General features: G+C 43.0%; 1 protein-coding gene across 3 annotated transcripts in view; it reads right to left on the bottom strand.

Moving 5' to 3' along the window:
- LOC308144829 (RNA-binding motif, single-stranded-interacting protein 3) overlaps positions 1-23,896 on the bottom strand; it is a gene marked incomplete at its 3' end in the record, with an annotated part of 293,608 nt that overhangs the window by 200,867 nt on the left and 68,845 nt on the right. For 2 of the 3 annotated variants that reach the window (XM_080516068.1, XM_080516067.1), the window contains exon 1: positions 5,004-6,340. The exons of the other annotated variant lie outside the window; for it this stretch is intronic. In XM_080516068.1, coding sequence (XP_080372194.1) covers positions 5,004-5,078 — 75 coding nt within the window. In that variant the 5' untranslated portion in view covers positions 5,079-6,340. Of the gene's footprint in view, positions 1-5,003; positions 6,341-23,896 lie in introns of those variants that run through there. 3 annotated transcript variants of the gene reach the window in all.

Raw genomic sequence — 23,896 nt, 5'->3', positions numbered from 1 at the left:
ACTTATATGGCGCTTCAGCAGGCTCAATGCACTTTTTCACGATCCATCACATTCACCAGTTTGCTCACACGATCGCACCCATGATGATGGCTGCCATACAAGGCACTCCTTCACCATTCGGAGCTTCACCAAGGACACTACAAAACGTGCCCACGGCCAAATGTGGCATCGGACCACCCACCGTGGAATTGTAAATTTACAGTATTAGCTCCTATCAAATTCAAGCTGAGAGGTTAAGTCATTGTTGTGCATTATCGGCTTGCTTGATATGAGCACGATGAAAATGATAGTGACTTCGTAACTGTAATGTCATGATTCATAAATGTAACAGCATGACTTCCATGTCCTTAATATACCAAGACTATTTCCCCCCCCCCAAGTACTGAAAGAGAAAAATTCTGTGGAGCAGATCAACACTAGCACAGGCTGAGGGAAGTGAGTTTTACGCCACAAATAACTGATGTAATGAAAGACTTTGGAACCAGATCCCTTTTCACCGCCTTTGATTTTACTTGTGCTACATGCCTATGTAAATCTCTCCCCCTTGTTGTTTCTATGTTTCTCTTTTTCCTCCATCCAGGCATTAAAGGAGGATTTAGATGGCTCTGTTGTTATTTCTGTAGCACAATGGATCAAGCCGTGTAATGTAACCAAACCCTTTTCCTCACTTTTAACCGGCCCTTCCCTCCCTGCCTCTCCATATTATCCACCCCTCCTCCCTGTGTTGCTTTCTCACGCGCATTCGTCCATTTATAAAGAATTAGACAGAGTATAAATGGTGCCTATGGCAGGGGCAGACACAGGCACAGATCCTCTCAAAGGACTCCATTGACTGGTGTTTACTTAAGGCCAGGGACATTAGCTGCTGCTGAATCTACCTCAATCTGCCCCTCTTGGCTTCCCAGATTCTGTATGTACATGTCCGACTGTAACACAGATGCCTGCCAGCTCCCAGATCACAGCCACACTGCAAGCGCGTCTGTCCTTTTGTGTTGGAGTGCCGTTCGTGTGCATGATCACTGACATCAGCCATGCAATGACCAGCCAGGGGCGTACAGAGCTCAATTGTAGCCCAGTGCCAAGCACATACAGTTCAACAACAGTAAAGCACAGTGAATATCACAGCAGAAGCTAAATTTATTGCAGGTATTCAAGGCAAATTACCAGTACTTAAGCGTTCCTAGTGCGAGTCCTGTGTATTGCAATGAAATAGGACTCAAAATAGCCATCACGGAGTGAAAATGAAATACAACACATGGTAAGACTAACAGGCACTTAGTGCACACATTTAGCTGAAAATCATATTCTTCCCTAAACACTACCACAAAACAACAATCATTGATCTGTGTGCTGTAATTGTTCTTGTGGGTGAGGCGAGGGGCCAGACTGGGGCCTGGCTCAGGCATTTTACTGTAATTTTCTCATTTATGATGCACATCTATTACCTATCATTAAAGTTGAATGCACAGCAAGCTGTGAACAGCAGTAACCATCAAGCTCACACTGAAAGATACAGGCTGAATAAAGGCTGGATTTCTGCAAATGACTCCATGGACTGATCATCCGGGGAATAGACAGAAATAGGGCCTTTAAAGGATCCTTTCATCAAAGCGACATCCTGCCAGCTCCCCCCCAGCCATAACCTCATATAAAAGACACACACACACACACACACACACACACACACACACACACACACACACACACACACACACACACACACACACACACACACACACACACACACACACACACACACACACACACACACACACACACACACACACACACACACACACACACACACACACACACACAAATCCTCTTTCAAGAATCAATAATTCAGCTAAAGAGAAGCACATGCTACGCCCCACTGCACTAATCAATAGAAAGCCAAATGTTATTGTTTCATCTCATTCTCTGACTTTCACATTCTAATCTGGGCTGACTAGCACATGCCGGACAGCATCAAAAGACTCCATTAAATTAGAATGTAATACAGACATATCGAGGGGACAAGGAGGGGGGGGGGGGGGGCAAATTTAAAAAGCAATTCAGTTCACTCAGCCATTTTATCTGGACAATATGGAGCTCCTCTCTTTATAATAACATTGTCACTTGTAACCAAAGACAGATGTTCTGTAAAACTTATATGCGTGGGATCAGAAATGTTCCATAGAACAAGAGGTGAGAGAAGGATTGTCAGACAATTGCATGAGTTTTGCTGGCTCCTCCTCCACATCCTAACAACATTTTTACACCGCTCCAGCCACATCTCATGGGAGACTGAGGCCAGAGCCGGTGTTGCAGCAATGAAGATGAAGAGAAAGACCTGTACGATTTAAACCTATAAGCAGAGTGTACGTGTCCAGAAAGGGGAACTTGTGGTGCAATTGTGTGCATGTGTGTGTGTGCAAAAAGCAAGGCCAACGTGACTGATTTTGTCGAGTGGTGTGAACCTGCCAGCCAAGGCCCTTCTCCCCTCTCCGTAATCGAGCTATCAATGATCATTAATGAGAGCGTGAGATAGCTCTCCACAGCCCTCTTGGCCACAGCGCCCAACACTCTGGCCTCTCTCCCAGCCTCCTTTTCTCCTATTGACCCTGTCTGTGGCTTTGTCATATCAGCCTACAAAGCCCCAAGCTACGCTAACTAACCATGAAAATGAATGTGAATGTTAGCCGCCGATTTCTAAACGGACATTCATGCTTTTTTTTTGCCCCACATGCCCCAATTTTGGTCTCATTTGCATGACACAGGACCCGAGCAGCTCGCTCAAGGGTACATCAAACGCTGACAGTGGCAAGATCGGATCTGCGCTGACCTTGGGACTGGTCTGCAGCATTGGCGAAGAAGGCCAAGGGAGCCCAGTTGCAACAGCATGGGGAGGCAGAAAGTGAGGAGTGTAAAGAAAAAGCGGACGGAAGGGAGGAATGAGTGAATAGAGGGGCAGGGTTCGATTGAGAAGCCCGAGAGATGAGAAACTCCAAGATATGAAAAAGGGGGAGAGAGGAAGCGGGGGATGATGGAAAGACCACAGAAGGGGTGGTGGGAGGGAGAGGCAAGCCATATGGCAGCAGTACAAATGTATTAAACTATAAATCAGGGGGAGAGCTTGTGGACTGCCAGGTGGGGCTGCAATCAGGTCCCCTCAGCTGAAAGCGCGCTGGTTTGCAATCCAGTTCAGAGTCGAGTAGGGATGTATGGATTGTACTTTTTTTTATGTGGCTTCCATAGTTTTACCGCTATGTAAATTCAGGACTGGACAATGAGATCATAAATGTCACCCAGAAAAAATAAAAAAGTATTCCAATTACTCCATCCACAAAATTATTTAATCTGACAGGGTTTTTTTTTGGTTTTGCTCAGTGTGAGAAAAACTGAAGGGGTGAGAACATTTATTCTGGCTCTGAATTTTTCTCCACAACGAGAACTTGGCAAAAATTTGCAAAACAGCCAAAATCTAATCAACGAATCAGTAATTCACCACTGAAAGGAACTATTCTCTTACAAATAATATCCATGCAATTACATAGTTTGAACAATAACCAGAACAGTTGTAATGCCATCACTAAAAGCAATAAAGAAGCATGCCTATTCCACGTCTTCATTCAATAATATCCATGAATTTTTTTGTACCAACGCAATACACCGTCGTTATTTACACTTTATACAACTGCATAGTCTTCATTTCTATTCGTCGTAATAACTAACCACTGGTGCGGATATGAGAATATGATAGACTTCTATACTTTTGTATAACTGATACAACAATGAGTAATCAAGCCTTAGATTCTACCAATATTTCCTGCAGCATTTATCAGTCAAAGCATTTAATTTACAATTTAACAGTCTCAATTAGCCATCCCAAATGTATGCATCAACTAAAAAAAAGATCAAAAAAATACAATTTGTGATTGTGTTTTCAGAAATATTTGACCTCTATTTCTACTTTATTGACCAAATGAGACTCACCTGACGTTTAATGACACAACTGCAGCATGTTACACGTCTCCTGTGGCGCATCGCACCGTCACGGAAATGGACAGAAATTAGTGTTATGCAAGTGGTGGAAAAACAAATAAAGTAATTCCCAAAAGGCTCCCATTTTAATCCCTTGATGGTGCCTGGGTAGTGTGCCCAGCCAGTGCCCTGGCAGCCCTCGTGGCCTGTGCTGGGCTGCCATCCCAGAGGCACTGATGCATACTACAACTCGAACAAACACAGGCAGCCGTCCTCATGGCTGCTCTGTGTCACAACCATACCATCACCATCCCGACACAGGGATTCCTAACCTGCTTGGTTTCCCTTTTTTGTGAAGAATACAATAGGACGCTTGAGCTGTTCAGAGATTTATAGAAACGTCATGATGGAAGGTTTTTTTTGGGGGTCTCCTTTAGAGAAGTGGCATTCAAGCTTTAAAACAATGGCCTACATGCAGCTTGCAAATGCTTCATTAGTAAATTAAATCTGGATCCTACTTCTTTCATTTGATTAATTAAACAACAGCACAGAAAGAGCTGCCAGTTGGTGATTTGGATTTGAGAATGCATCTGAATCATGGATGTCACTCTTGATGGCATCTCATCAGGAGCTGGGCAGTTTAGCAGGTGAGGGGATGGATGGAGGAGACTGGACAGCTCCCAGTTCTGCTCCAGTGGGCTGAACTAACAGAAGCCCAAAGCCTGTAGCCTTGATCCCTGATCCTTGATCACTCACTCTGACACACGCATGCACGCACGCACACACAAACACACACGCACACGCACACGCACACGCACACACAAACTCCAGTGGGATACCTGCCATCTGAAACCATCACAGCCAAGGCAAGCTATCCACTGAATCCCATCTCCACTCAGAGATGAGACGATGATGTAGAGAAAGGGGGGGGTGGAACAGAGAGTGAAGGGTGGGGAGGTGGGGGGGCAGGACTTGAGTGTAGGCGTAAATGAGTGGGCTTGAGGAATGAAAAAAAAAAAAAGCAGAAAAGAGTGGTGTACCTTGGTCTGGAGATAGTGGGGGTAGTAGTAGGTGTACTGAGGGTACATTGGCTGCTGCTCCAATCGCTTGCCCATGTAGCTGGAATCCTTAGCACTGAGGCAGGGAATGGTGACACGGGGGCGGGAGCTGCCAAGGAGCTAGCAATGGGATAAGAGGCAACAGAGGGATTGTGCAATTCCTGTCTGTTGCTGTCCGCACCACTGTGTCGCGAGCCAGTCCTCCAGGGAGATAGACCGGGGGGGGTGGGGGGGGGTGGGTGGGGGGGGTTTGCTTGCCGGACAGTGGCTGAGAGAATGTCTGCCTCAGATGGGGAATCTCCCAATGAACTGTTCCTCAGTGGTCCAGAACTGAGTATCAGGCAGATGTTCACTCAGTCCCTCGCTGCCAGATGAATGGAGATATTTCCACAAGTGCGAGAACGAGGAGCGTGCTTGTCAGGGGCTGCTGTCGGAAAATAACACGGAGTGAGGGTGAGGTAGAAAAAGAAGAGGAAAGAGAAGATGCGTGGAGGTGCAGGTGGCAGCAGCTCTGGCAGTCCTATGAATGTTAGAAAATGGGAGAGGAAGAGGAGGAAGAGGAGGAGAGGAGGAGGAGGAGAGGAATGGTAAGGAAAATGGGAGAGGACGTATAGGTTCACTTCTCTATTTGAGCGGTTTCTCTCCAGTCTTTTGCCTGGGCTTGAAACTGCTTCTCTCTCAGACACACTGTCGATCTGACTCTCTCACTGCCCCTCTCTCTCTCTCGCTCGCTCCCTCTCTCCCGTTCCCTCTCTTACATGCACACACACACACACACATACACACACACAGTCACACACTTTCTCTCTTGCCCCTCGAGTCTGATTCGACGATGGCTGCGTGATGTCCTGTTTGACAGAGGGGAGATATCCTCAGTGCCGGTTGCCGACAGATGCACTTTGTGCAAGAGGCAGAATCACAACACGAGTGCTGAACACAGACACAGAGAGCAATCTCAGTCTGTAGTGGTTGAGCCGGCAGAAGGATGGATAACATAGAAATGATCCCAGTTTCTGAACGATGTGGCACAGGCGAATATCAAAAAAGAATCCACTGATTTGTTAGACAATCCACTGAGTTCCAGCTTGGAGAAGAGTGAAAAAAAAAACCCCACTGTGACTGTCCTGAGTGCCCCAGTGGATAAGGAGTCCTCGTCTGCAATCCTTCCTTTGCTCTTGTAAAATGTGTTCCTTATTTCTTCCTTGGCTGTCTCACTCCTCCAAGCAGCCTGCCTCGTTCTCTTTCTCTGTCACACAGCTGCTCTCTCTCTCTCTCTCTCTCTCGCGTGTTCTTTCTCTATCACTCAGTCTCTCAGCCTCTCTCTCTCTCTCGTTCTCTCTCTCTCGCTCTCTCTCTCTCGCTCTCTCTCCTTCTCCTCCACACTGACAGGGTGGTAAAGGGGGCTCGTCCGAGGCTTCGAGCGGAGCAGACTGCCTCCTCCTTCCTCTGCCCAGCCGGTGGGAGGGTCTTGAGCAGTTCTGTGCGAGAGAGAGATCCAGACATAGACCAGCGGGCTGCAGCGTTTCCACAACCTGGGAGAACGCGGGGAAGAGGAGGAGAGAAGCAAAGACGAGCGGGGACGGCGCCAGAGCGAGCAGTCGATTCCCCCTGCTGGCCGCACATGGAGCTGCCACCTGGAACACAGTGTCTTCACACAAACGCCGTCGCGTGACAAACAAGTCTGATCAACTCCAGAAATGGTCGGCTTTGATCAACAACTTTTCATGTGTAACTCTCAGGAACTCTCTATTGAGCATAATGATGACACAATGTCTGCCATAGTTGCAGTCTATGTTATGTTGCAGTTATTGAAAAAGCTGAGATCCCCGTCATCACAATGTACCTTCAGCAAAAATATCCTAAATGACGGGTTCTAGCATTAACATTAGCCACATTTATAATGCAGTCTGCAATAGATCTGCAAGAATAACACAGAATTGCGATATAAATTGGCTTTTGGTTTTCCGCGCCAATATGTTGGCCTACACTTAATTATAAGTGTATCAAGACTGTGAATATGAGTCTAACATAAGCCAACATGATCGCTTGAGAGTATTGTATGTGCTTGAAATAATTCAGTATAAGTACAAGCATACGTTTTGGATTTGTTTGTTTGGATCTAGCCGTCATCAACTCAGAGATTGCCAATTGCTAATATGTTCAACACTTTTGGATTATACATGTACACTAGCCACAGTATTTCAGGTGATAAAAGTTTTTGAGGCCTCACAACAACAAAAAAACCAGGAAAATAACTAGCTAGCATTGAAGCATCAACAGCTGCTTTTCATAGCAGAATTATTATATGCTAAGAATTATTTATCAGCATAAAATAAATGGAATGTGTTAGTTTTCTATTGAGGGAGTCAGGTTGATCTTAACCTCTCAGCTGGACGAGAACAAATGCAATTCTTTCGGGACTCCCCGAAGTGCATAAAACCACTCTGTGCACAAATAGTGATTGAGAGTTGTTCATCTCATTTTATTGAGCATGACCAATAATATTGCAAGTAATCGCCATAGCATCTATAGGTTTGGCAAATTATCAAACTCAAATATCATTATGCTATCGACTTCCACGCAAGTACATGCTCAGACACACACAGACACTCAACAATGAATACTGACTGACCCCCAAGTCCTCGAGGACGTCTCAATGACGCCGAGGCCACAAGTTCAGGAGCCTCGTTTTTCAATCAAACAGCGAGCCAGTTTAGCTTTCATTCACATGACCTGCCAGGAGAACTGAAGCAACCTGCAGCCAAAAAAATCCACTTCAGAAACTTTCCAGAAACAATGACAATTCGCCAAATCCCAAATCTGAAAATAGACATGCATCTTTAACACGCACAAGGTTAATGGTGTCTCGTCAAATAATGGAATTAAGAACCAAAAATGCATCTGTCCAGTGCTCTGGTACACTCGTGATAGAAGTCAGTTCAGGTCATATATTTCAAGTAGTACTGCACATCAATTCCAGCTTCTCACAGGGACAATATTTGATGTCGGATCACATTTTAAACATTTGCTTTCAGAATCGAGACACACAATGTTCAAATGCCACATACAGTTTAGGACAGTTCTGTGTACCAAAGGGCCTGGTGCATGTGGTCAGACCAAATCGATACCAGCAGAAGAATCCCAGGGACCAAAACAAAGCACACAGGGAAAAGGGCAGCCTTTTACAGACATGGGGAGGAAAATATAATTGTCAGATAAGCCACTTTTATCTAAAAGCGGGAGATGAGGCTGATATTGATCGTGGATTACCAGATTAACAGCCTGAGGTTCAACTAGAGACAAACTCTCAGCATCTGTTGAAAGCTAGAAAGTAGAGAAGACAGAGAGTGAGACAGATAAAGGCCAGAGAGTAATAGTACAGAAAATAAGATAGAGAGCAGAAATAAGCCACTCTGGGAGATGGAACATGAAGGAGGCGAAGAAGCAGAAAAGATCCATGCATCTTCATACTGAGCAACCACGTGAAATCGTCTCTGCATCTCACTGATAAGGCTCATAATTTTTGTACGTTTACACTTGCGTAAAGTAAAACAGTGCAGATTTGGTCTGTGTGTGACCAAAACTCATGTTTCCTGCCCCAAATGATCGACTTCGTCAAAGAATGATGTGACTAGAGGCATATGCTAATTAAACACAAGAGGCCATCAATGTGATGCTAAAACAATGTTTAAACAGTGTGTTTGCACAGTGCTGGATTAATCAGATTCTGAATGGTACCCATTTTGTGAGGTAATTATTTTTTGGGGGGGAAATTATTATTATTCAAAGTAGAGCAGCAATGAGAAGTGAATTAATTGGAACCCATTCAAACAATATTTTTATTAGTTTATTAATGGTTGACATAATTATTCAAGTAGATTGAGAGGGAGAACCAGAAGGTGGCAAAGAAAAAAAAGAGTTGAAGAAGATGAAGAGGAAGAACAAGAATATATTTTTTAATTACTTTAAAGGCAGAAAAAAAGTGCAGAAAAATAACATAGTAAAACACAGTAAAAAAGTAATTAACTAACCATAAACTTTAAACTAAGTGGGGAAAAATCAATAAAAGATAAATAGAAAAGAAGCCTAAGAAATAAGAGAAGACAGAGAATAAAAACTAAATAATGAAGAAGTTGATGAAGTAAAAGAACATAAAGAAGATGACAGATAAAAAAAGTTCATGCACATGAAGAATAGAGTAGCCCATAGAGCTTTATAGAAAAGTCAAAAGCTGTGCCTCAAGTTACATTATGCATGTGAACAACTGTTACTACATTTTCAGATTTTGCCAGATATTCAACAGACGATCCTAAAAAGAGATAAATAGTTGAAAATCCAACCTAACCAGCGCTTAAGAGGGGGATGGTGCATTTTATTAAACTGAAGCTTTAACACTGTTGTGCTCGTTATGACTACAAAGTGGATAAGACTTTTTTATAAAATGTATTTAAATTCACTGGCTTGGAGTGGAAACACTGGGGATTACCGTTACAGAGACACTGGTCAGCCAATACATTAATATTCATCGGTCTCGCCATTAAGAATTAAGAACCGGGAATTGAGACTTGACTCTTGAAACTAAAGAACTTGACCTGTGACACACACACACACACGCACACACACACACACACACACACAGGAAACTGCCTAGAGAGTCGGTCAACGTGAACTTTCAGCCTCTTACGCATGTGCTGGCAAAGATTAGTTTATGAAGGCAATTTGGCATTTAGCGAGTGGAGAGCAGAGCTGCGCAGTGCGTGTAAATAAACGTCAGCGCTGTGTCTCATTCCAATGAAGCAGACCTTGAAGCCTCGCCGTGTGTTTTGCCCGGGTGCTAATGGGAGCGCTCTGGTCTGAATCAGCAAGACTGACGTCATAGAGAAGTGATGTGCAGCCAACTATTTCATGGAATGAGAGAAAGTGTGAGTCTATTCTTGTATAATACTGCTGCAATACTTTCTCATTTAGCAGCATGGTCCTGTGACACAACATATTGATATGTATAGGAAATGTGTCTATAGATTACACAATTATCAAATATTTATTTTTTGTCTGAACGCGCTTTGCACATCATCACACTCGTCCAAAACAGAACTGCTTCTCATTAAATACTCTCCTCGGTGACAGAGAAATGACCTGATTTACAAGCTGATTTGTTGCAATGCAGCCAAAAGTGTGCGATTCGCCGTTCAGAGATACTTGAAAGCCAGCACTGTGAAACATTCGGTGATACTTGTGCAGCCAGGTCTGTCTAACGTTTTCAGAAAACAAAACAGAAGCCATCTGCTGCTCTTCTGCTCCGAGGTCTTCTTTTGATGCTTGTTGATTCACTTTCTAAATTGAGAACACGAGTGAGTCATTGAGAAGACCTTAAAATAGAGAAAGACAAAGACAGCTGAGAGTGTACCCCGAAGGTGTTAAGTAGTTACAATAACCCTTCAAACAACGTCTACTAATAGATTCCCTTTGGCATAGTCTTTAACCTTTAAGAGTAAAGGGAAGATAGAGTTATGGAAAGATCAGTGTTATGAGGAGGCAATCACAGCTTTCGTTGAATGACGAGACTGACAACAAAAGACAAAGATCTTGGTGCAAAAACTGTCAACAAACCAGCTGAACAAGCACAATAGGCCGTCTTCTGAAGCAGTAGAAAAATAGGCAGTTTTGAACAACACCAAATTCCTCGAAAGTGCATGACCACCCAGCCCTCCTGCCTGACCCCCTCCCTGAGGGCAACGACAAGCCTCCGTCAAGTCACTGCGCGAACCAAGACGCTTTGTTTCCTGCGGTTTGCTGGACAGCCCTGCCGTGGGTGTTTCCCAGAAATGACCAGATGCATGGAATTCGAGGGAAGGCTGGCGTAGCGCCAGGGGAGGGGTGGCAGGAGGGGGAGTGAGTGCTACAAAGAAAGGAGGGGCTGGGGAGGAAACATGGAGTCAAGTTAGGAAACAGCGGGGCTTGGTGTTCCTGGAAAAACCCCTTTTGCTCTTGGCAGCAGATCTACTGGGACATACCCAAGTAGAAGCTCGTCTTACATGTTTAATGCAAACGCAGAGAAGTAGCACGTCCAACCAGCTTCTCTGGTGAAGTGAAAGATCAACTAGTTCCAGTGATTCCATGGTGGTATTCACTGCACACATGTTGCTGGGACACAGACATGAGTATCCATGTTGGAGTGCGCTTGGGGTTATGGATTAGAGCAGAGATCCTACATTCACTCGTGTATTCTGAGACACTTTGATCACAGCTTTAATTAGGAGCACATCGATGGATTGATGCTGCTTGGAAGTCCATACTATTCCACTGAGCAGTGAATATATAGCAATCGGTACAGTTTCTGATCGAAATAGTCATCCATGTAGTGATTCCTTGGGTGGATGGTGATTATTGGGTTGGATTTTAACTTACAAGTGGGCAGGGAAAATCCCAATGTCTGGTTATTTCCACAAAACACACTAAAACAAATGACTTTCTGAATTAGAGTTGTTATGAATTATAACAGCATCACCTTCACTCCATTCAACAAGCTTAACAGTACCGTAGTTCATATAGCAAGAGTTTCTTTATGGTAATTTATAGATGTAACACAATCACTGCTATTAATCCCCCTTCCACTGATTTAGCTACCATGAAAACAGACCACAGAAAAAAGTGGCCAAGTCAAGAAGTACCTTATCACTTTAAATATTGAATTGTCTGTGTTCCACCGAAATGTGGACATTTTTAGGAAATGCAATTATAAAATTACGTCAAAATTCAGTATTGTTATGATGTAGAATACAACAAGACACATTATTATTACAAATTATTATTATTACTAACACTCCTCCTTTCACAGCTTGACTTTGTTGACTTGAGGAAGTCACGCTTATTACCATTAAATTGTTTTCTTTTCTTTTCCTTTTTACGCTCCCCACTGCAAGTGAGCTTCAACAAACCTCTTTAACAGATATCTTTCATATGAAATGAGCCCCAGTGGTTGGTCAGCTCAGCATCAGTGGACAGCTGGGCTTCCACTTTGCTGGCAGAAACCCCGATAGGAAATCATTTTCCCAAAGTGAAATCTAATTAAGCAAAACTTTAAGTCATGCAAAGATACATATGGATGTGAAATTACACGACGACCATAAAAAAAAGGGACGGATGGATTTAATAAGTTGAAATATGCCAATGTATGTGGTCTGCAAAGAAAACCACACATTTTGGCAGTTTCACTAAGGTTGAAAGAGGAAAACAACACAGACCACAGGGAGAAAAAAAAAAATTGAATTATAACCTCTAATGGGTTTCAGCAAAGTAGAGTTTGTGTTATTTGGTCTCTTTGTATATTTCAGGTCATTTTCCTCGTGCTGTTTACATTGTTAACAACAGATAAAACACAACACGTGGAAAAGTTATCTTCGAATGACTGCAGTTTTAATTCGCAAAAATGTGACATTCTGAAGTGAAACCATGTCTGCTTTCATTTAGAATCATCTAAATAGTAAATAGGAATCTTGAACACATCTTCTAGGAAGGGAAGTACTCACAATCATCTGCTTTCCAAACTTCAATCTGCAATGTTTGGAATGTTGGCTCATTGTTTCTGCATAATGTGAGTAAGATCGTGACATCTTCAACAAGTGCGACATCCAAATATGTCCTTATCGCCGCAAGGATTGACGACTGTCTGACCTAATTCAACACATCCCACCTTTGAGAGTATAATATTCCTCAGTGCAAAGAGCAGAGTGATATAGTCACGATATTATTGCGAGGTACTTTATTGCTAGGTGCTTCTCTTTATTATTATTTCTGTCTATATGATGGTGTCATCACTGGCTTTTGGCTGCTTATCCAACGCTTCGTGATGAAGGTTGGCGAAAAAAAAAAAAAGAGGCAGACTGACTCTGGACCTCCAGCTCTGCACGAAGACATTTGATAAACACCAGGCAGATTTCCAGTGAGTCATTAGTCTCTATCACAACACAGAGGAGAGGCCTAATGGGGAGGAAATATGAAACCAGACGTGCATGAGCAAAAATGACGCACAGTACACCAGAAAAGGGACAGGCAATAGACCTAAAAGAGTTGATTGCATGCACTTACTAGATCTCGATTCCAAATGTGAAATGACTCCACAAGTCATGCCAATCGACTCATTTCCTGATTAGCGTGATTCGGAGAAAAGATCTGAGTCGCTACAAATTGTTCTCTACTGGGAAAAGGGGCCTCGACAGGTTTGACGTGTGTGTGTGTGTGTGTGTGTGTGTGTGTGTGTGTGTGTGTGTGTGTGTGTGTGTGTGTGTGTGTGTGTGTGTGTGTGTGTGTGTGTGTACAAAGCTATAATTGAGCATGCTTCAGTGTTAATGGATATACATTTAAAGTCAGGTGGTCTACAGCTGTGGCAGCTGCATGTGTGCAGACCCAGTCTATGTGTGGTGAGTTCATGTCAGCTCCCCTTTTCGAGAAAGGAAAGCAGAATGTCTGAGAATGATCGCAGACCACAGATGGGTCAAGGTTACTGTGACACATAAGGTGAAAACACTTCATGACGATCAGAGGTCAGACTTCATGTGTGGCCTCATGTGACGTGTAAAACTACAACTTCAACGAGGTCGTGTCCTTGTGTGAATTGGCAACACGCCTCCTACTGCCGGGGACAGCACAGCTACGTCCATGCAGACATAGAAGAGAGGAGGCCAAGAAAATCTCTGCATAATCAGGGTTTAAGTGCTGCACAGGCAGGGAGTGAGTGGGTTTAAACAATAGACATTTTCTGCGTGGGCGTGCTAAGCCAAAATGTTCAAAATCCACAATGTTTAGAATGTGAAAAAAGGCAGTACATCGCACAGAAAAGACAGACATAACTGCTTAGAACTCACTCTGCACAAATCTAGACACAGGCTTAGATCACAACTTCATCACAACGCGCGCAGTGTGCACTTTGTTTTATTCATTGTGTTAATGCCCTAAATAGATCTAAGTGCAAAGCCGTTCACTCTTGTCAGCTTTGTGCTACTTTTTCTGTCTTTGAGAGCACTTCTGCATCTTTAAGTATCTGACAGTTTTATACTGGAATGCGTCTGAACTCACCCTACATACAAAGCAGTGAAAAAGAACGATTGTATATTTGTATACGAAGGTGTATGTGGGGTAACTCATATTTAAGGGCAGCCTTGTGAAAAGCACGCAGGTAGAAGAGTGAAATTGAGAAGCAATAGATAAAGGTTCTGCCCACAGCAAAAAGAGATTGGAGATCGGAAGAAGAGTTATAGCTCGCGGGAACGGATCTGTACGGGCCTATGAAGCTCAATGCTGCCTGCAATTGAGCAGGATGGGATGGGAGGACAGCAGCAAATTTTTAAAGCACTGCTAAGCCATCTTGGAATGAAGTGAAATGACCACATGTCACCGAGATGAGGAGTGAGAGGGAGGGGACCGGCAGAGTGAGGAACAGCACAGAGAGCAAGGAGAGAGAGAAAACAGAGTGTGTCGTTCTAAGAGGAATATTTCAGGGTGGTAAATGGAGCAGAACTCTATTCCAGCTCCTCTCTTAACCTCCCCCGGTGTCTCATCCTGTGCATGCAAAGCACGAGGCCCAGGAGACAAAGAAAACGGAGAGGAAGAGTCGAAGAGACAAGCTTCGGGACTAAATAATGCTGAATGAACTGACAAAGCATTTTTCTCACGTATTTGTTTTGGTGTAAATATAAAACACATACAGTCGCTAAGCGAGCTAATTCACAACACCCGATAAAATAAAAAATACAAAAAAAAACACGGGACACTTTGACCCGGCTCCCAAAGGAAACCAGTTGACTTGTCGTCTGGCTGTTTGCGCTGCCTGACCGTTCACTTATTTGACTTCTGGAGCAGGTTCTATTTTCGTATCAACAACAGATCACACGGCTACTCTCATATGAAGAAGAGGTGGCCCCATGTGTTCAAGTCACAGGATTGTTTCCCATCGCTTCAATTATCCTCAATTTGACAGAGCTAAACAGCATGTTTCAGCTCATTGTTTTAATTGGCAGTTAAACTAGTGGTTGGCTTACTCTCACTGTGCTCCATGGATGTAATGGAGCACAAAACCTGCCGCTTGGTTTGTATCTCCCATTTGAGTCAGGGTAGTTTTTTTTTTTGTTTTTTTTGAATGAACTGAATACAAAGAGATTGTGGTGTTTCTATAGTATTGTCAAGCCAACTGGACTTGCTTGAAGATTTGAACAGATTTCAAACTGTGGAACAAGCTTCCAGCTTCCATTGGGGGAAACTGACACCGTCTGTACTTTTGAGATTAGGCTGAAAACTTTCCTCAAGTCACCCTGGACTGATTTCTGGCTGAACTTCTGTGAGTTTACACTGCCAGGAGACGTTCTTTCTTGTACTGAGATTATCTCCATTTCTCACACTCCATACACTCATGTGTTATAACATTACACCCCACTAAATTACATTTATGTCTTTTCATGTGGAACTGGAAGTTTTGAATCTGTGCAACCCGCTCCCATAAAGTCAATGGTGTCTGATGTCAACTTGTTTATTGGTCTCTCCTGCAGCAGAATGCTTCCCATGTTACCTGTGCTTGCTGATATAAGATTTTCTTTGTCTGGTTTTTTTTTTTCTCTGAAAGTGCCATGAGATGATGGTTGTTTTTGGCACTATATAAATAAAACTCAATTGACATGAACTCGCCAGTCTGACCTCCAAGACTTGACCTAAACCTATTGGATGAGAGGTTAAACATCTTTACAGCTTCAAGCCAGTCTAAATGCCCTCATGACACTCACCATCTATCTTCTATAGCCATCTATCCAACTCAGGGGTCACAGTGTGCTGGAGTCAATCCCAGATGACGACGGGTGACAGGCCAGCAGTCCGTTTCCAATTGCAGAGTCACACCTATATACTTTAGAGTCAGAAATTAGCTCCCAATTCATGTTCTTGAACTGTGAGAGGAAACTCAAACAAACAAAAAACAAACAAACATGCATGCACAGGATAAAAATGGATGAACATGCAAACTCCGCGGAGAAAGGACGCTAAGCTTTCTGGGACCAAACTGAATATTTTGAAGGCAGCGCTTTTATCCAGTCTAAGAATAAACAATTTATTCCTCTGTAGAAATACACATATTCAACATTGTGATAAGTAATTAAAACACTGACTAGTTGCAGCTTCAATCGAGAGAGTTACTTTTACAAAACAAATTCGAGGCAGCCTTTTGCAGAATGAGATGAATAAACTTAAAACCAATGTTTATGGGTTTTTTTTGAGGTTTTTTTCCCCCTTTTGTGTTCATGAAGCAATTAACTTTTCCAGAAATAAAATGGACAAGCAATGTCTTTGGGATGTTTAACCTCCACTAAATGGTGAAACAAATGCATTATTAAAGGTGGTTTCACAATTCATGGGTGCAGGAGCATATGCTCTCTAGTAAAGCCTGGGATTGCCTTCACGTTAACATTACACTTTCAGGAAGTGTAGTCTCCTCTGTTTAAGCATGTTTGACATATATCTTGGCTTAGTTCAATGCGAGCTGCATTTTTCTGACACACAGTACATTATTTTGAACATCGTCATGGGATTTGTATGGTGTAATACTGGCAGATGGCACAGAGGTACTAGAAAGCATATAGTGGATGATTAAGAACATTCACTTTATGGTGAAACTCCACAGGGTAACATTTAGATATCAGTAAGTGTAAGACTTTGAGGGCAATGCACTTTTAGATTGCCTCCTTGGCGGCGCCTCTATAATTACCAGTACTGAAGTCATCAAAGTGCACCAACTAAATGGAGCAGAGCAGCTCCAACAAACCTTTCGCACAACCGAGGCTGCTAGAAGAGGATGGATGGGGGAAAAAAATGCTTATTATATGCAAGGTTTATGTTTCAGACCACAAATCATCATTTACTATTTGCGAGCATAACAACAGATTGCAATACAGTGAGAGGAGACGCTACAGAAACAACCTAACAAAATCAAAAGATGCTTTAAGAACAGGTGACAGAATAGCTGACACATATATACATAGGCTATGCTGTGGCCTAGATAGCTTGTGGTGCTTGTCCTATTAGATTGCCATATTCCATTGCAGTAACAAAGTGTGCAATAACATGTGTGCCTTCATGTGTCTTTCTTTGTTTGTAGCTTGATGGAGCCCACAGAGAAGTGAACCATCAAGCTCCCTCCTCAAACAAGGCTTGTTCGAACGCTGCGATTGTGCTGCCAATACAACACACTTTCAAAAAAACAACAGTACTGTGAAATAAATCAAAAATAGGCTGGCAGCTTAGCTCAGTGGCAAAACCTGACACAGCAACTGAAAAATGGATCTAGCCATTCCTTCCGTTCATATTCTTCTTTCTCTTTTGAATGTATGCCTAAGGAACAAAAAAGTGTTGCTTTGTTTAAGACACAGACAGGAGGGAAGATTTATAGGCACGTCATCCCAAGCTTGTGATGCTGCAGCACATATTAAACCACCGAAAGGTAATCTTTTAGATGTAGAAGTGTAGATTTAGACTCTGCAAAATTATTGTTTCGCTATTTAACACTGTGATTATGCTGATGGGAAGGTGACTATGGTTGACTGCTGAAATGATGGCGTGATTTAATAATGTTTCAAACAATAAGAACAAATGCAGCCTCTAACTATATTTATTGCTATTCAGTATACATTGAACAGTGCTATGTTCACAGCTGTCAAACAACAAAAAGCGCCAGTATTGCCACTGCCTGAGATGGACTCAAAACAACACAAACTTAATGAGACTGACAATCCGGTACTGCTCCGAGGGTCGATTGGTACCGGGCCGCATAGAAAGAATTTTATTTATTATCCGAGTCTAAACAATCTTGTATTTTGAAGACAGCAACAGGAAAATCTTGAGGAAAGAGCCAACACGACCAGAAGAATGGGAAAGGCTAACCTCTATGACAGCTTGTGAATGTATCTGAGCCCCAAATCTCATACGACTTTGAGTCACACTTAAGAATTGTGCACTTCTGGAAAAGTCCAGGTCATATACAATGAACCAAATATGTTCCTAATAAAACACTTTCATTGAGCCTTTCATCAAACAAAGAAACCATTTCCATTATCAAGCAACTCTTTTTCATTCGCCTATATGATCTTGCTGCTTTATGCTGTTTTAATGGTCAATTATTGACTTTGCTGACTTGAGGTCAGAAATACTTTTTTTGTTTACCGTTTTTCTTTGTGAAGTCACAAAACATGTGCATCTGGAGTGCATTAATTTTTGATATATTCAGATTCTCATGTGATCTGGCATACCAACGTTTTAACATTGCACAGAAGATCAGATATCATACATAGCAAGATCAAGCATACATGCATACATATATGCATACATACCTACATGCACGCAGTGAGGTTCACGCCAGTGTGGGAACCAAAAAAAAAAAAAAAATTGTGTCACATTAATGCATCAGGCTGCATTCCTATGTGGATGGAGCCATGGGCCTCACAGTTTCGTCAGACATGTGGAGGCCTCAGCATCTCTTCTTTTCCCATACGGTTCATGTTGAGCCATTGCTCATGCCCATATTGCATGATTGCGCTGAAGGACCAGTATAATCAGCCGTAATGCTTTACAGATGTTATGGGTGTTTTTAAAGCCAATACTACAGCCCCCGGGCAGCCATATATGAAAACCCATCTGCAAATGGATGTCAATGCATGTAAGTGTGCATGTGTATGTATGTGTGGCTGTAAAGCAAGGCACGTTCAGTCGAACATTATGAATTAAGGTTACATCTACAGCTTAGGATATGTGATTTATGTTTCCTTGCCCTGCCCTGTCGTTGACTAATCACCTGTACAGAGAGGAGCAGGTGCAAACTGAATTGCTGAAGAGCGATTTCACAGATGAGGTGCGATAAATTTTCCATGAAACACAGCCAAGAAAAAGAACCAAGCCGGCAACGGCATGTAAATATGACGGTCTGCATGATCTGAACAAGAGAAGACACCCACTTAAATCCCTGTAAGTTCTGCCAGAACCCTTCCTAATCCACCCTCTAACATCTTCCATTGCGTCCAACATCTACTATCAACCATGAACTAAATGAAGACTGGTGGCATACCACAGCCAGGAATTTGCATGGGCCGCCCGCTCTCTTGTGAAATAGGAAATGAAACATGCGGAGAGTTGAAAGTGCTGTCAGATTCTGGATATTCCTGTGGTCTGGCGCCCAGGATTCTGTGGCCCCGGCCTTTAGTTCCTAATGGTGGAGAAAGCCAAGCTCTGGTCACGACAGGAAATGCCTTCTAGGTGAAACATCCACCCGAAAGGCATTTGTTTTGAAGTGTCAAACACACACACACACGGTTTTCCAGCGAACTGGTTTGGCATTCTGGTAAATAAAGTGCTTTGTCACTATGACCATGTTGATTCGGTTAGAATCCACTTGGCTTCAGAGACACTTAAAGGAAAATCCTCCTCAATTGCCTCAAGTTAAATGTCTAACTGCTCATCGAAGGAGTCATTTCTTTCACACAAAAAAGCTGGGAAACACTGCGGATTTCAATGCGTGAAAATACAAACAGGGAGTGAAATTTCTAGAGGTGTATCATTTTCCCTTTTACAACAGTTATTTATTTTCTAACATGATTTCCTTGGCACTCTCAAACATGTCACTTCATAAGAATGACAAATGAGCGCTTTCTGGGCTTCACAATGGCGGCACATAAGGCTATATTAATAACGTTAAAAACTGACAAGCTTAAGGGATACCAGCTTTAATTTAAAGTACAAACGCATCCAATACAAAGATAATTACTGTTGTTTACATTGTGTTCATAGCAGTCTGCCCACTCCAAAAATAAATTACTTTTGGCAGCAGCTTTAACAGCATGAGGATTTTTTCCCCCCTAAATAAGCAGAAGTGATCATTGTCGGTTCTCCGATGTAGGGGTTGAAGCGGTGACTTGACGAAGAAGAGGAGTGAGCGAATGTCACTGTAAAGGTGACGGGGATGGATCTGAAGGGCTGAGCTAAAGAGTGTCATGAGAAGTAAATGCACATTCATACAGAGAGACACACTCAGGGCACTCAGTCACTCTGCCTCAGTGTGCACTGTTGAAGCAAATTAAGGAAGCCTTGGCAGCCTTTTAATGGTCTGTCACAGTCTAACAGGTTTAGAGCGCTTACAATGGACCCAGGCACTAAGCCCAACAGCTCGCACTTAATTGTTCAGAACCTGCATGCGTGCGTGTGTGTGTGTGTGTGTGTGTGTGTGTGTGTGTGTGTGTGTGTGTGTGTGTGTGTGTGTGTGTGTGTGTGTGTGTGTGTGTGTGTGTGTGTGTGTGTGTGTGTGTGTGTGTGTGTGTGTGTGTGTGTGTGTGTGTGTGTGTGTGTGTGTGTGTGTGTGTGTGTGTGTGTGTGTGTGTGTGTGTGTGTGTGTGTGTGTGTGTGTGTGTGTGTGTGTGTGTGTGTGTGTGTGTGTGTGTGTGTGTGTGTGTGTGTGTGTGTGTGTGTGTGTGTGTGTGTGTGTGTGTGTGTGTGTGTGTGTGTGTGTGTGTGTGTGTGTGTGTGTGTGTGTGTGTGTGTGTGTGTGTGTGTGTGTGTGTGTGTGTGTGTGTGTGTGTGTGTGTGTGTGTGTGTGTGTGTGTGTGTGTGTGTGTGTGTGTGTGTGTGTGTGTGTGTGTGTGTGTGTGTGTGTGTGTGTGTGTGTGTGTGTGTGTGTGTGTGTGTGTGTGTGTGTGTGTGTGTGTGTGTGTGTGTGTGTGTGTGTGTGTGTGTGTGTGTGTGTGTGTACTGTTAGGCCCATTCTGTGCCTGTAGCTAAAGTCAATGATTCTCATTATGGGGACAGATAAGATAGACACTTCCCGCCTGTCAGTCTGTCGGTGTGACTGGTTCAGTAAAATGACTCCTCCAGCTGATATGCTGTGATGAATGTGTGTGCCAATATCTGAGCCTCCACCCACGGTTTGAATCTTATTGTCCTAAACCTCGGATTTTCATGCACAGATACACGCTACATTTGCTTGGTAGAGGAAGTTAAACGTGTGGCTATTCCCCACAAACTAAACAGGGAGTCCTGAGATTTCTAGTGATTTCAGATAAAGTAAACCTCAGCGAAAGAGAAAGACATGCAGGGCATAAAACCATAAGTGGATTGAGTTATTGACTCAAGAAAGCCAATAAAAAAAAACAAAAAAACATCTACTGTCTAAATTTCCAAGTGGTGCCTGAAGAAATCAACAAAACAAATAATCCCATTTATTTTCAGTCTGCATACTGTCATGCGCATACCGTCGGGCCGGCAAAATAATCCACCAAGGAAAAGGTGGCAGTGCCGAAAAATCCCACTTAAATGGTTGGAGATTCTGAGCTTGTGTGACCCAGAATATGTTTGACAATCTTCTTTTAATTAGGCCTCGAAGACACGACTCATTCCAACTGCTGTCCCGAGAGCTAAATTAATTACTGAGACAAAGCCCATTCTCGCTCATGGCAGAGATGAATCATTGCAGTATTTGTGGAATGAGCAATGCTCTTCATTCAAGGGCTGATGAAAGAGACTCAGACTCTAAATCGCGAGCTAAAGTACTTCATCAGAAAACCACCATGAGGCTCCCGCAGCCACGCCACACATCTGCATCTGCTGCCTCTGCTGTTAGAAATCAGAGATCCTTCTCTCGGATGGTGGATTTCTTTGAAGACTGCTTCACAGAAAGCTGCACAGCATTGTCTATATTGTGGAGCCACATTTACATTTTCAAAAAACCTCTCTGCTAGTTACTTCAAGCTGTGGTTTCTTCATTCTGATTTCCAGAGAGATCCCCCGGATAACTGATCTTGCAGGGACGCTTCGTGCAAGCCATCAGACAGTTGATGCCCCCTCTGCTACTGCCAGCAATCCGGCCATTGATTCAGCTAAGTGACAGTATCATCTGTCATCCTGTATAAATGGGTATTTGTGAGTTATGGCTAATTAAACTAATCACAACACCAACAGTTGAGCCAGAGCTCAGGCCTCACAGCGGCAGACAAATGAAAGCAGAGCAAGAGAAAGCAAAACCGTGAACTGGTTAATAGGTGATGATCTGAAGCGGAGGTGTTTAATCCTGATCCTGCAGGGCTACAGCCGTGCATGTTTTCAACAATCCTCTGCTGTGAGGCCTGATTGTAATGAGTCTCTCATCGTCTGGCTTTTTTTCTGAGCTCGGCGACGACACATTTATTGGATTCAGATGGTTTGGAGCCAGGAGAGGTCTTAAATATGCAGGGCAGCGGCCATCACGGACTTAGAGTCAACACTTCTAATCTTAAGAAATCAAACATTTCTTATTGACATTTCCATTTGATTCTTATCCAATACAGAAAAATAAGAAAACAGGTCTATTACTGCGGTTAAACGCTTGCTTCAATTAACGCAGCGGAACAGCACTTTGCCTTCCAGCTGAGATTTGATAATCGTACTTTTCTGACCTTTCTCTTGTACTTTCCATCTTGTTTGTTATTTCTGCCAATTCTTCCCGGAACATCCTCTATTCTCTCACAATCTTGCGATGTCTCATTTCTGACTCGTCCTCGAATTTTCAGACCTGGATCCAGGGATGTGCTGGGAATCTCTACTAGCGGGTTTGTATTGACTGAAGGTTCGGCTGCTGTGTGCTCGGCAAGTCTAATGAGGCACCAATCTCCAGTTTACTGGGGCGACACCTCCAGATTGAACTGAAGGTTTTTACAGGGACGTCTGTTGTTCCCAGATGAAGAAGTGATAACGCAGCCAAATGTTTTCATTAGAGGGAAAAATGCATCTTTGCTGATAAGAAGAGATGTATAAAGTGGAGGAGAACAGATGAAAATATCTTCCAACAGTCCAGGAAACAATTCCCCGGCAGTGAAATAGCAGTGAAATATTTGTTATCCTACAGAAGAGGAAAGCAGGGGCTGTCCTCTGCAGGACGTGTGTGTGTGTGTGTGTGTGTGTGTGTGTGTGTGTGTGTGTGTGTGTGTGTGTGTGTGTGTGTGTGTGTGTGTGTGTGTGTGTGTGTGTGTGTGTGTGTGTGTGTGTGTGTGTGTGTGTGTGTGTGTGTGTGTGTGTGTGTGTGTGTGTGTGTGTGTGTGTGTGTGTGTGTGTGTGTGTGTGTGTGTGTCTGTATGTTATGAAGAGAGATGAACTCTGCAGCAGTACGTAGATGCAATGCGGTCTGGCCCTTGAGTTCAGAATTCATCCCCAGTCTTTACGCATATATCTTGTCACAACCACACCAACAGACCTTTAAGCATTATCTACTGTCTTTAACACATCTGAATGAACTCAAATCAGCTTGGTTCTTGAAAGAAAAAAAGCTTTAAAAAAGCTTTTAAAAAAATTAAACAAAAAAATAAATGCGCTTAGTTCTTATGTAAGCTGAAACACAACATGTATTTGTATTCAGTTGATTCAGTACTATTGAACCATGGGTGATATCTAGACACATTTAAAATTATGATTAAGCAGACTATTTTCATATATATATGGAGAAAACTTACAAATGAAGGTTGAAAGCCAAGGGCACATATTATTGTGCTGTGTGCTGCACTGTTTCACTGCTTTATGTAGTCAACAACTTCACTAAAGCTCTTGAGTTTGGCAGAAAGCTTCGATTCTTTACATTTATTATTCAACCATCATTCCACGGTTGAAAGATGCTTTCAAACTGCCCAGCGATTATCTCACAAAGACCTGCCTGATTACTTCTATAGCGGTCCCAGTCGAAACAACGGTTCGCTGGTTGAACAGTTGCTCCGCCCCCTCCTGTATGAAGCTGCCTGAGAGAATTAACCTCCAGCTAATACATTTCACTTCCAGGGTACACAAAAACACTTTTCCCTATCAATTTGCCAACTTTACCTTTGCAATGCATGCAA

The sequence above is a fragment of the Blennius ocellaris genome (assembly GCF_963422515.1).
Source record: "Blennius ocellaris genome assembly, chromosome: 20".
Lineage (NCBI taxonomy): Eukaryota > Metazoa > Chordata > Actinopteri > Blenniiformes > Blenniidae > Blennius > Blennius ocellaris.
The sequence above is the reverse complement of the archived record's forward strand: the minus strand, read 5'-3'. Positions and strand labels throughout refer to the sequence as shown.